The sequence below is a fragment of the Artibeus jamaicensis genome, unplaced genomic scaffold, assembly GCF_021234435.1.
Source record: "Artibeus jamaicensis isolate MK-2021 breed Jamaican fruit bat unplaced genomic scaffold, CSHL_Jam_final contig_386, whole genome shotgun sequence".
Taxonomy (NCBI): Eukaryota; Metazoa; Chordata; class Mammalia; order Chiroptera; family Phyllostomidae; genus Artibeus; species Artibeus jamaicensis.
Genome location: NW_026521811.1, coordinates 1,555,470 through 1,569,727, shown reverse-complemented (window position 1 = coordinate 1,569,727; position 14,258 = coordinate 1,555,470). Strand labels below are relative to the sequence as shown.

Below are 14,258 nucleotides of genomic sequence, written 5' to 3'. Positions count from 1 at the left end.
TCAGTGGACTGAGTGCCAGGTGTGAACCAAAAAGGTCCCCTGTTCAATTCCCAGGCAAGGTATATGCCTGGGTTTCAATCCAGGTCTCCAGTTGAGGGCGTGGGAAAAGCATCCAATCAACATCTCTCCCACCGATGTTTCTCTCCTCTCTTTCTCTCTCCCCACAAATAAATAAATAAGATATTAAAAAAAAAGAAAACCAGAACTTCTACGATTAGGAGTTTGCTCTAGAGTATTCATTTTGTTGTGTGCAGGATGTGAAATGGATTAGGGGGCTCTTGGAGTAGGAGCAGAGCTTGCACCAATTAGATCCAAGTGAAAATGGAAAGAATTCAGCTACTGATTAAAGTATAACATTGTGAAACAGAGGAGGTTGATTTGAATTTTAAAAAGTGAAAATGATGAGTTGACAGGTTGAAATCCTTATCTTCACCCTAATCATCATCACCATCATTAGGATCCATACAAAGGAATGAATGCAATGTAAGGAAATTGCTAACACATGCAATTACTTAAGTGGCTAGTGAGTGTACTAAGAAACTTTACTAAGTTTCTTTACATTGTTTTTTATTTAACTTCTAAAGCCATTTCCATTCCCAATCAGAAAATCAGATAATCTAATATTGGCAACAACCTCAAAATGGGATCCATACTCCCAAATCCTTAAGTACAGCGCACTTTCATAGAGATTGCGTTACTCCCTCCTAGCCACAAGGTGGCGACGTGGCACCGTGCCGCTGTGCGTCTCTGTTTCCTACGCTGGCGCGATCCCGGGAGCGTGCACGTGACGGAGCCCGCAAGCTGGCAGACGTAGTGGCAGCGCCTTTTCGTTCACAAGTTGTGGCGACGCACGTCGCCCAGACACTGAGACAGGATCCATGTGGAAGCTCCTGTCTGACGCGGGCCCAACTCGAGGTGAGGAGGGAGGGAGGGAAGTGATCGAGGGTCAGTTTTCCTAGAACACTCCCTGGTAGAGTGTCTGAGGAACACTTCCGGCTCGGTCCCGACCGCCGTGCCCTTTTCCGGCAGCCGCTGGAAGCAGAATGTTGGGCGCGAGGGTAGCCTCCTACGCTGGGGCGAGGTGGTGGGATGTGGGGGTGGGGTGTGGTCCTGAGAGTCCACAGCACAGTTCTCAGAGGTGGCTGGGCCGCTCCTGTGACTGCTGCCCCTACAGATTGGCGGCCCGCCGATCAAGTATCTGGCATCAGCCGTGGCGGGTCCACCCTTGAGGAGCAGCTGGCGCTCACTGTGAGAAGCTGAAGAGACGGGACGTTAGTGTTCGGAACACCTGGGACGAGGGTGTGTTGTGCGCGTCCAGGCGACGGGGCTGGGACACACTGCCTGCACGCTGCTCTGGGTTCCCCGTTGTCCCACAGCGTGTTTCTCATCTTCTGCCACTTCCAGTTCCCGTGTTACTCAACGTTTTTCATAACCGTTGTTTCACTTTCTATTTTCCCGAGGGACTGTCGGGTCCGTTTATCAAGTTCCAGAGGGAGCACATTGACCTTAAACTGCATGAGGCCAATCGCGTTTGCACGGGTTGCTACAGCAGGATTTTTAATGCTTTAAATTTAGATGTGAACTAGAGGTCTTTCACATCTCCACAGTGTGATTTTCCAGTCAGTCTTCTGTGCCCTTCAGTGAAGCTTTACTGGAAAAACACTTTTCACTTATGAGTGCATTGTTAACATTCAAGTAGCAAAATAAGCATATTGCATTGAAGTATTTGTTTCATGTACACACGTGTACATGTGTATACACGTGTGCATTTATCAGTTTTCTCTTTAATTCCAGAATCTTACCGACTTCTGACGGGTGTGGAGTACGTGGTTGGAAGGAAAAACTGTGACATCCTCATTGAAAACGATCAGTCCATCAGTCGCAGTCATGCCATCTTAACCGCCCGCTTTTCTGCCACCTGCCAGGTGTGTTACTGGTTGTAATTCATTGATTCTCAGGGGTCGGATCACAAAAGATTGTCAGGCTGTGTGTGGGAGAATCTGCAGGGCCTTTAACATTAGGGTTTTTTTTTTAATGTTAAAAAATTTTTGCAGTGGTACAAGTAGTAGTTGCCTACTTTGATACTTGAAGTTTCTGTTCCAGTATTTTACAGTTCATCTTAATGATTCAGAAACTCCGAGGAAGAATATATTTAGATTTATTAACTTAAGCATTCATTGAATGCTTACAATGTGCCAAGCCTGGGGAAGCACCTAAAGCAGGTGCTCAGGTTTCCTGCTTTAAAGGGTTTGTGCAGCTCTGTGAACGCAGATATTTCCTCACACAAGATGGGAGTCCCCCAAACAGTAGGAACTGATTTGTTTTATTTGCAAAGATAACTGATGCTATGCCCCACAGCTTCTTTGAATGGCGTTGAGTTTGTTTGGGTTGGTTGGTTTCAATTACAATGGTTGATAAAAGTACTAAAAATACCTACAAACAACTGTGCTGGTGATAATGCTGGTGGTAATGAGGAGAAAAACTATTTTTAGCAAGTACTATATATTAGCAGATGCTGGATCTGTTCAGTAATACTTAGGTTGTGTGTCTATTCTTAATGGGTATAGAAAAACATTGTTGAATATTACTGACTGGTAAAACACTTTAAATTATTTGTTGTTTTTTCCCCAGAGTCAAACACCTCAAATCGCTATATTGACAATAAAAGATAAGTCTAAGTATGGTACTTTTGTTAATGAGGAAAAAATGCAGAGTGGCCTTTCCCAAACATTGCTGACAGGGGATAGAGTTACTTTTGGAGTATTTGAAAGTAAATTCAGGTAAGAATTTTAAAAATTAGTGTCAGAAATGGAGCACTTTATTTTGCATTAATCAAATTCTAAATGACATGGAAATCTCATTTAGTTCCTACTTAGCACAGTGGTGTACTTTATACCACAAGGGTCAGTGGGTCCTGTCGGTCATAGGAAGTGACCAGAGGGAGAAAGAGTTTGAGTAAGCCCTGGGAACCTTGATTTTACATAGGTAAAAGTATAATGTTAACTGTGGTTATTGCTTTTTCTTAATTGCAACTGCAGATAGAGGGAATGATGATTTTTATTAGTTAGAAAGTTTAGTTACACATAAAAAATTAAAGTAACACATGTGATGTTACCCTCAAATTTAAAGTTCTTTAAGTTGTCATCTCTGTATCCATAACAATTTCATGTAATTCATTTTTATTCACAGAGTGGAGTATGAGCCTTTGGTTGCATGTTCTTCTTGTTTAGATGTCTCTGGGAAAACTGCTTTAAATCAAGCCATATTACAGCTCGGAGGACTTACTGTAAACAGTTGGACAGAAGAATGCACTCATCTTGTCATGGTAGCAGTTAAAGTTACCATTAAAGTAGGTTATATGCCTTGTTATTATGTTAAAATGAGTTCAGTGAGTTTAAGCTTACTCACCCACTATACACAGTTGTTTTTAAAGTCATTTAATTTAAACTCATCAGAGCTATTGTAAATTTATATATACTGTCCCCATGCCTTTGTATACTATTTAGGCTGGAATATCTTTTCGGTAACGTGTTTTGCTATATGATACAACAGAAGCACATAAAAGTGTATTTCAGATTTTATTTAGCATTTTTAAAAATGGTTTATGTTATCTGTTCACCAGGGTTAACAGTGTATACCTTGTGTTTTCAACCTAAGAGCAAGGTGATTAGAGAGCAAGCTGCCCGTCTTCAGAATTAGTATCTCCTGTCTCATCAAGTTGTCTTTCTCAGGTCTCTGTCATCTCATGCTCTTCTTTTTGATTTAAGACATTAATCACAAATACTTCTTAGAAGTTCCCGTAGTTTACTATTACCCTAATTACTCTTAACAGTATACAGATTTTAGGTATGTGCCTTTAGAAAATGTTGATTATTCATTAAAACAGTGATATATTTGGACATGTTTTCAGAGTCTTGTATCTTCATCAGGTTCACCATATTTTGCCATGTATGAGCAGTGTTTTTGCTTAAATTTTTTAGGGAAAAATAAGGATGCACATTATATTTGGGTATAATGATTATACAGTCTCATGTATAATGTGCACAAAAACATGGGTGTGCATTATATACAGCAAAATAAGGTAATTTTATCCAAAGCTTATTGAAGAAATGGGGAGGTGGTTCATCTTTTTTTAAATAGGATCATAGATATGTAGGATTGTTTTAGGTTAATATCTGTAGTGAAAAGCAACAAATAATGTAGATTCTTTTATTAGATGATAGAAACATCTTTTAGTATCAAACATAACTAAATTAGAGTATGTGTATTATAGCTACTAAGGTATCATAGAGAGCTTGCTGCTCAGATTGATTGAACCTCATGTCAAACTTGTACCTTGGTGGGGTTATCTCTGACCAAGGATCATGTCATCTTTGCAAGTTTATGAAATTGATTTATCAATTCAATGAGTACCGATTTATGCTGTTACACTGACAGATAATAAATCAAAATGTTCACTTACTAGTTTACAGTGGGAATGCACCCTTACAGTAATCCGAATATTTATGTGTGGACTCTTAAGATATTAAGGTACCTGAGAAACGTAAGAGGTAATTGTGCCCTTGCTTGGTGGGGATATAATATGAGCTGGGTCTGTGACAGACATGGAAACTATACCCATTCACCAGAGCACACACTGTTCTAAGTGATTGATTGGGGCCGGATGGCCACCATACGGCTCTGCCTTTTAGAGTCTTGGATATACGTCAACAAAGGCTTGCAGAGCTAGCTGTCCTTTTCACTATTTCTGATCAATCATGCCAAAAAAGAAAACCTTGGTTATTTTTTTGGTAAGTTTTCCAAAAGTACAGATTAGCCTAGTTTTAAAAATCATTGAATGTTAGAAAAAACAGAACTTAAAAGGACATTCAGTTCCATTTTAATTTTCTGAGGAGTAAATTGAGGCACCAAACAATAAATCCTTTGTTCAGGATTACATGTTTTGAAGCTTACTCAGTCCAACTTTTGCTTCATACAAGAAGTCAGTTATTTCATTTTCATTGGTGTCTTTCAGATTCTGTTCTTGAGAGACATCCCAAATTGCTAACTCATATTTAGGTAAACCTCATGTTATTAAAAGCATATTTAAATTCTTTAGCTGGATTAATTCCTAGAATTATGCTGAATCTTCTTTATTTTCATTGCCGGCAATGGTATTTTCTAACCTTCTTCAAATTTTGTGGATATGCCTTATTTGAGGCTGATAGCTTAATTCGCTTACTACCTGAAGCCCCCACCGCATTTGTATATTCTTATTTTGAACTTTTACCCAACCCCAAATAGTTATTCCTTTGTTTACTTTTTGAAAAGATTTTATTCCGTAGCACAAGCTGTTGGAAAGGCATTTAGGCTGAAAAGTCTTCTCTCACGTTTATCTCTTAATACTGTCTTCTCTAGGGCAGATGTTACATTGCCTTAATCCTAACTTATACTTTTTTTTTAGCATTTTAATGTTTTTAAAATTATAATACATTTTAATTGACTTATATTTTATGTTGTTCGGTCTCCCCAAATAAATGTTTAAATTAATACTATAATTGGTAGGTTTTATAACTTAGTAATTATATAAAAATTTATACACTAAATTAAGCTGTGACTGAACTGACTTATAGATTGTGGCTTCTTTGTAGAGAGATGAGAGAAGAAGAATAGAATAGCCCCTTTGAAGTTTATAACTTAAAACTGTTCTTTAAAATAAGCTAGCATGAGTATTCACATATGTTTTCTTCTTTTTAGACAATATGTGCACTCATCTGTGGATGTCCGATTGTAAAGCCAGAATATTTTACTGAATTTCTTAAAGCAGTTCAGTCCAAGAAACAGCTTCCACAAATTGAAAGGTATACTATGTACCTTAAATATAATAAAATATGATATAAAGTATGATAGCACTAATTTTATTTAGGTTAATTTCCTCATTAATGACTGTTAGAGAATGTAATGTTATAGTTCAGTTTTATTAGTGGAGATTTTTGTTAAAAATGTTAAGAAAGGGTCCCTAAATTCTTTGTTGGTTATTTCTTATCTTGATAAAACAGTGTTACATATGTGCCAATATTGAGAGAAACACACTGAAGGACAGTTATAGCATAGAGGGCCATTAGCAGAGCACATGTACCAGTGACAGGTTTCCAGCACATGGACACTGCCTGGACTGTGTAATGCAGCAGCAGCCTGTTCCACAAACACATGGTCTTAGAGGAAATAGTAATAGCACCAGGGCCTGGGGATGGAGCTTGTTTCTCCTGAGACTAATACTTGTCCTGCTGAGTATTTAAGTATTTAAAGAGGTTACTATTAGTGTAAGTGTTATATATTTTAAATAATAGTATATACAGAGTCTAAGCATATTGCCTGACATCATAATAGTGCTTGTTAAAAGAGATATTGTTACTAATTACAGTATCTGGGAAGATTTATCATTGCTTTCTTCTCTTTTTTTCTCTCCTTTTCTCCTCTTCCTCCTCCTCCTCCTCCTCTTCTTCTTCTTCCTCCTTCTTCCTTCTTTCTTCCCCTCTCTCTCTCTTTCCCTTTCCTCTTCCCTCCTTCCTTTCTTGGGTTGGCCAAAAATGTTTTTTGTTTTTTTTTCATTAAGATGACTGTAGTAGCACTTAGTTGTCTTTAACTTCATTCAAAATGGTTCTGTTAGATAATATTGTGACAGTTGTCCTATCAGCTTGCATTTTTAAAAACATCAAAATTGCTGATTTTTTTGCGTGGCCATTTTAATGTTGAAGATGGAAGAAGATATGCATATTTTCAGCATATTATGCTTTCTTCTTTCAAGGAAGGTAAAAACACAACTGAAATGCAAAAAATGATTTGTACAGTATCTGGAAAAGGTAGCTGTGATTGATGGAACATGTCAGAAGTGGTTTGTGAAGTTTTGTGTGGGATATTTCTGACTGCACAATACTCCACAGTTGGGTACACCAATTGAAGTTGATAGTAATCAAATTGAGACATTAACTGAAAACAATCATCATTATACCATGTGGGATATTTGACAGTCAAAATATCCAAATCAATAAAGTTATTGGTGAAAATGAAAAATATGTCTTGTTTTATGGGTAAATCATATGGACTTTTTGGCTAACCCAATATTTGGATGCTTTGCTAAATTTCTGAAACTCAAGATATAGGATATGCATAGTATTAGTAATGTTTGAAGTAGTATAAACTGGTTGAGGAGGAAGATACTGGATTTTTTTTCTCAGATTGCATGGTTAGCTTAAAATGCTGGTAGCTAAAATGTTGGGTGTTTTAATCATCTTTACATAAGAGCACGCTTTGTAAAATATCAGTCTATATGTAATGATATATTGACTATAAGCTTATTTCTATAGGACAACTTCAAATATTTGAATAGATTAAAAATATGCAGCATTTTTTAGGTTAAGTGTTTCATTACTAATTTTGAAGTAATAAAAGTATTAATTTTCATTCAAACTATAAGCTGCTTTACCCAGTGAGGGATTTTGAGGGGACTATTTATACCTAATAATATCTATCTGCTTTTGTTTTACTTTTTGAAAGATTTTCTTTATTTTTAGAGAAAGGGGAAGGAAGGGAGAAAGAGAAGGAGAGAAACATCAATGTGTGGTTGCTTGTCATGCACCCCCATCCAGGGACCTAGCCCACAACCCAGGCGTGTGCCCCTGACTGGTTATCAAACTAACGACCCTTTGGTTCACAGGCCAGTGCTCAATCCACTGAGCCGCACCAGCCAGGACAGTATCTGCTTTTCAAATAACTGAAAATCAGATTTTTATTTTTGTTTTTAATTTTCATTTGAGAGCTTTCTTGTATCTTATAATCTGATTAACACAGAATGTAATGTTTTTGGACTCTGGAAAGAGATCCTCAGACTTTACAGTAGATGATTCTTAACCTTTTTTGAGTTCTGGACCCTGTGAGAACGTAAACTTCACTTACATATTCCCAACTTAAATGGCATTTCAGTAGAGTCACATTGTCCCTCAAAGCTTGTTTATGAACCTCCTTAACGGAGCTAATAAATCTTATAAATAACCACCCTTATTACAGATAATAAACCATTGTTAATTTTAGATTACTTACGAGTGTCTGATAGACTTCTACTTCTAAAAATATGAGTGTTTCATGGTCTTAGAGATTTTACAATTAGTCATTGATTCCTTCTTATTGTTCAGATTCTCAGGTATTTTTGTCTTTAGGTGCCAAACCTAACGTCAAAATTATGCTAAATAATTTTTTTCTGGCTTCAATTTATGACTTTATTAACTTAGAAGACTACACTAAAACATTCTTGCCATAAGATTGTTTGGTAACCTCTAATTCATTGTTAACCAGGAAAGATACCATGTTTGATGGTGGCAATTGATAATCAAATTTTTAATATTACTTAAAAATACATAGCTGTTCTGGAACCTAATTAACAAAACAAACAAGCGAGCAAAATATAACCAGAGACAATGAAGTTAAGATCAAATTGACAGTAACCAGGGGAGAGGTGAGAGGGGATAATGGGGGGAAAGAGGAAGGGTTTTCATGAACATGTATGAAGGGTACATGGACAAAACCAAAGGGGGAAGCAGGATCAGGGTGGGAAGGGGGGATGGCTGGGGTGGAGAGGATGGAATGGAGACAACTGTACTTGAATAACAATTTTTAAAAAATTTTAAGTACATAGTTTTTTCCTGAATTGATTCCTACTCCTAGTGGGATCCATCTGATATACTTGTTGAAGACTTGTTTGCTTACTCAACTGTTTAAAAAGTTATATTTGAGTAGCAGGATGGGTTACAAAAGGGATATGAAATAAATTGCTGCAACTTTTTTAAAAAGATTTTATTTATTTTTAGACAGGGGAAGGGAGGGAGAAATAGAGGGAGAGAAACATCAGTGTGTGGTTGCTTCTTGCACAAACCCTACTGGGAACCTGGTCCACAACCCAGGCATGTGCCCTGACTGAAATTGAACAGGCGACCCTTTGTTTCACAGCCCATGCTCAATCCACTGAGCTACACCAGCCACGGCAAATTGATGCAAGTTTTTAATTACATAATTATCTCCTCTTTTAGTTCTGTAAAAAGCATCGTTACTAGTCCTGGATTTGATTTAAGAAGGCATACTCCAATATTTTTACCTCACAAAAAGTATTGTTCTTGTGGTACAGTTAAGAGTTATGTCTGTACCTCTGCGCTGTTACCAAGAAATGGAGAAGACCAGTTTAAGCTTCCTGCACCAACCTAGTGTGTGGTATCTCATTTTCCTGTCATCAGAGTACCAGCATAGGTGGAGTCAGTTTTAGAAGACTCCATTTAAAATGAGAGTTTAATTTTAATACTCTAAACTGTGATAAAGTAAGTTTGCTCAGTTGGTGTAATGCAGGAAGTTGAGTTCAGGAATTTCGACTGTTGGTTCAGATAAGCTGAAATATCCACAAGGAGGACTGGGTGAAATAGGCATTGCCTTTATGATTTATATTGTAGGGAACTTTGATGGCAGCAAGTCAGCAAGCAGGATAGCACACTCCTGTGTTTGAGACTTGTTTTAAGGGGTCCCAGGTGGGGATACATGTCCTACACATGACTGTAAACATTACCTTAGTGTAAAGAAAAGGTCAAGAAGCAGTCACAGTACAGGAAGCCACTCCCAAAGGCGATAAGGAGGAAGTTAAAATCCATTTTCAAAACAATACACGTTACTTCTGGCCAGGAGCCCCACTGATTAGCCTTCAGTTATGGGATGGGGAAGGGCCATGTCCTTTGACCCCATACTTCATCCCACCATTGCTTTTCCACCTTATTTTTTTGTGTGTGTTAATTTAGGGGAACTGTGGTGAGCATGTTGGCACATTGTATTCCTATACTATAGATACAGTAAAGGCCATATCTTAAGACTAAAAGTGCAATAGAGAAACCAAAGAAACTCAGGAAGAGGGAACACCACCAATAGTCTGTAGCAGTCAGTACTATAATATTCTTGTATAGGGTTGCTAGCGTTCACTTTATGAGTTGTATAGTTTCATATGCAGTTCTGTATTTAATATATATGGGTATGGGCTATTATATTTTGTAATTTTGACAATCACCCCACACTGTCTCAAGCTGTCTTCATGAGCTTTGGCTTAGTGCAGTTATTCTTTCTTATGATGGATCACAAGCCTTCCAGCCTCACCCTGGCTGGTGTGGCTCAGTGGATTAAGTACCAGTCAGCAAACCAAAGGGTTGCTAGTTCAATTCTGAGTCAGGGCACATGCCTATATTTTAGGCCAGGTTCCCCACTAGGGGACATACAAGAGACAGCTACACATTGATGTTTCCCTGTTTTTCTCCCTCTTTTCCCTTCTTTCTTACCATAAATATATAAATAAGTAAGTAAATAAATAAATAAATGTGTGTGTGTTTGAATACACACAGACTTTTTTTAGAAAAGGAAAAAAAAAAGCCTTCTAGCCTGTCACATTGTGTCTGGTTCACAGGGCAGATTCTTCATGGCAGGCCATCAGAAGCCATGGTCAGGAACCTTGTGCAGACCCCAACAGTCTGTCTAGTTGTTTTTAACAGTCAGCATTCTTGCCTATTGAAGGTGTTGCTTTTGCAGAATCCAACCATATAGCCCCCAAGAATTTGACAGAGAAAGCAAGTAAACAAGGTCATAGTATACATTTTATAAAAATAGAATATAAAGGTTTATGAACACAGCAAATTATAAACCAGTTTGTGGGTCTGCAAGAGTGTCAGATGAGAAGACTTCCAAATGCAAGGCTTTTGCTGGAATAAAGTTAAGCAATAACAATTTGATATATTTTTTATTTGTAGTTTAAATGTTTCTAGTGATAATTAGTTGCTTTAGGTATATTCTGTAAGGTGGACACTGTATTAGCAGTTCTTAATTTTAAAGGATGAAGAAAAAGTGAAACACTAGTGTTCAGTCTAGTTTATAGGTGAGAAATAAAATTTTACAGGCAATACATTGAATTAAAGTTAATTTCTATAACTGTATAAGAGATTTTATTGAAACATAATTTTTCTTTTAAATTACCCTTATTTTTATTAAAGAGTCAAGTTAAGGTTAATTCATTTATTATTTTTAGTTTTAATTTGGCCTGGATTATTTGCATAAATACAACAGGAATACCAATTGATTATATGGGCTTTTTAAGGAAGCCCATATAATGGGATTTGCTGGAATTTACACAAGGAACCTTTGGATTGAGTTTCAGTCAGCTCAAGGGCACAGAAACCAAGCCACATACATCTATCATTAGGTTTTGCCTGCAGCACCTATATTCCTCAAGTTCTTGAGGTTCTTAATTGTGTTTTGAGGTTCCTTTCTGCCACTTTTTTTTTTTTAGGAAAATAACCTTCATTTCTTATTTGGAATGACTGTCTCATGAACTACATGACAAAACACAGTACCAGGCCATTTTTTTTAGCGGGCTTTTATTGGCTTTAAAAATTAATTTCTATTTCTTAAGGCTTTCTGGTAACAGCCAGAGTCCAGGCATGCCTGCATTAGGTATTACATTTCAGTCAAAGTCTTGATTAATAAAATTATGATAGGAAAGTGGCTTAATGCTTCTTGTTATAAAGAAATCCGATTTCTATTGGATTTATGCAAACCAGTGTATTATTATGGAAGACTAATGTTTTATATTAAGAGTTTCCAAATTTCAGAGGGATTAAGTATGGAGGAAAATTTTAATGTCTTAATGTTGTCTATAAAATTATATTTTATTAATATGTTTTTAAAAACAAAATTTTTTGTGTTTGAAAAACATTAAAATTAGCAATATTTTAATAAAGAGGTTGTTAAAGCTACAATTATTTTTGTTATAATTAATTTTTATTTATTTTGATTCTTTGTAAGCATCTCTATAAATTCAGTCATTTCATAGAGCTTTAGAAATCTTCACATATTTAAAAGGTATGATTTGAAAATTCATTCTTAGAAACATGCAGTTTAAAACAAGTCCTATCTGTGAGTCCTATCTCAGAGTCCTATCACAGAGTCCTATCTGTGAACCCTTCCCGAGACATAATTTTTTTTGCCAATGTGTTACAGTAAAAACATTGTTTAAAACTGACAAAACTTAGAATGACATGGTTACATAGTTGAGCATAATGCAGCTGACAAAGGAATTTGCTTTCCTGTAACATTTTAAGATAATAACTAAAAGTATAAAGGAAAGTTTATTAGAACTTGTATAATTATTAGAACACTTACTTGAACAATAATATGTGTATACAAATAGAGCATACTTATTTTTTTATTTGACAAAGCTTCCTGTGTACTTTAAGCATATTAAATAGGCCTAATTAGTTCAAAAACTTCTCTTTTATAAAAGGGGAGAATAAATCCTTGAGTTATTGCCAGGGACCCACTGGAATAACTCAGTTATTTTTCATTTAAAAAATCTTTTAAAATTTAAACCTTGGGAAGGCTGACAAGTGAACTTAACTGAAAGAGTATAACTTTTTGTATGATAGCACATTTTTATGATTATAGCTTCAAACAATATTAATTAAATGTAAGACCAGTTTTCACATCAAATAATTTGTCCAGACCACAGAATCCTGCTTAACTTGTGTAAGTATTTAATTTTTTAGGCCAATAATATAATGCTTTGTAGTAAATGTACTATATATAATATACAAATACATATTACATACAGATTATGTGTGTAAAGATATATGTAAAGCACAAGATTTTCTTATTAATCTTTTTGTTTCTTTTTTATATAATTTTTTTAACTTATACAAACCTGCAGTTTTTCTAGTTCCTTTTAGTTTACCTCTTTAACATATTCAGGAATTAGAGCAATTTACTTTTAATTTTATTTTTTTAATATATTGTCATAATATACATATTTTAGTACCAAAACCATATAACTTTTTTCAATTAAATTTTGTAACTTTTAGAAATTGTAATTCCTAATGATAACCAGAAATAAGCAGTGTTCCCTAGATTGACTTTTATGAACATATTTCATAACCTGTAGAAATACAGGTTTTTAAAATTGACAAATACACTTGTTTTCAAGAGACACGTCTCTAACAAAGACATTTATTAATAAGACACTTATTAACAGCTCCAAATTCACTTCACAGCCTTTTCGCAACAAAGGCCAAAAGCGACTTGACCTAAGGCTTGTCTAGCAATCAGTGTTTTAGCATTTAAAAATATTGAGCTATTCAATAACTTTAATCAAAACTCACTAATTTAATAGTGGTGGAAATGGGAGGGAGGTGGGGAGCACTGGGGGAGTGGGCTGGTTTGGGAGTAAAAGACAGAAAACTGTACTTGAACAATAATTAAAGAAAAAAGAAAACAAACTCACTAATTTAGAAAGAAATAGCTGAAATTAATAGATTTGATTAGATATATTAAGGGGTTTTTTTTAGTATTTTTATAAGATTTATCTTCTAAAAAATTTGCACATTAAAAGATAGTCCAGATTGAGAAATTGTATTTTAAGAGACTTGAGACCACGTATTTGTATTTCAAAGACACTTCAGTTTTAGGGTTTAGAATGTGGTGTTGGCATTTATTAGTCTCAGAGCCTTCTTTAGTTTAGAGACAGTCTTTAAATTTTTTAATTAACTTTAAAAAATGTTCTTGTGCTTTTTTAGAAGCTTTTAATTTCCAAATCAATATATGCTTTCATTTATTAGACGTGACCAAAAGAGAAACAAGAACAATATTTAAAGCAAAGACATTCAAGGAGGGCTTATTTCCTCATTTTTCTTTTTAACTTAAGTTTATCCTCTAACTGTCATACTTCTGCTTCATCTGATTTTTCCTTTTTTTTTGCATAGGTCCTCTGCAGGGCCCAGAACTTTGAGGGCATCCCACCAATACTGGTACACAACTCTGGGTTTATCCCTGCCATTATTCATTTTCAGGATTTCCCGCAAATTTTCTGCCCAGCAAGTTGTTGTCCACAGTTGACTTAACTGGGGGATTTTTCAGGGTTTCCAAATCCTGCCAACTACACTAGTTGTAACACAGGTAGTCGAGTCTGTGGGTATCAACTATTGGTTCAGATAAGCTCAAAAATTCAAGAGGAGGATTGGGTAGAGTAGACATTGCCTTTATTATTTACATTACAGTGAACTTCAGCAGTAGTAGGTTGGCAAGCAGGACCACACACCCCCCATGTCTCTTTTAAGGGGTCCCAGACAAAGGAGGCACTCATCCTGCTAAACTACATTACCTGAGTGTAAAGAAAAAGTCAAGAAGCAGTCACAGGACAGAAAGCTACTCCCAAA

General features: G+C 35.9%; 1 protein-coding gene across 4 annotated transcripts in view; it reads left to right on the top strand.

Annotated features, from left to right (window-relative positions):
• Positions 1 to 762: 762 nt before the first annotated feature.
• Positions 763 to 14,258, top strand: part of NBN (nibrin) — a 62,080-nt gene continuing 48,584 nt past the window's right edge. For 2 of the 4 annotated variants that reach the window (XM_053664710.1, XM_053664711.1), the window contains exons 1-5: positions 765 to 915; positions 1,795 to 1,925; positions 2,632 to 2,780; positions 3,190 to 3,349; positions 5,737 to 5,840. In XM_053664710.1, the coding sequence (XP_053520685.1) occupies positions 879 to 915; positions 1,795 to 1,925; positions 2,632 to 2,780; positions 3,190 to 3,349; positions 5,737 to 5,840 (581 nt within the window). In that variant the 5' untranslated portion in view covers positions 765 to 878. Of the gene's footprint in view, positions 916 to 1,794; positions 1,926 to 2,631; positions 2,781 to 3,189; positions 3,350 to 5,736; positions 5,841 to 14,258 lie in introns of all 4 variants that reach the window. The other 2 variants (XM_053664713.1, XM_053664712.1) reach the window with 2 other exon arrangements.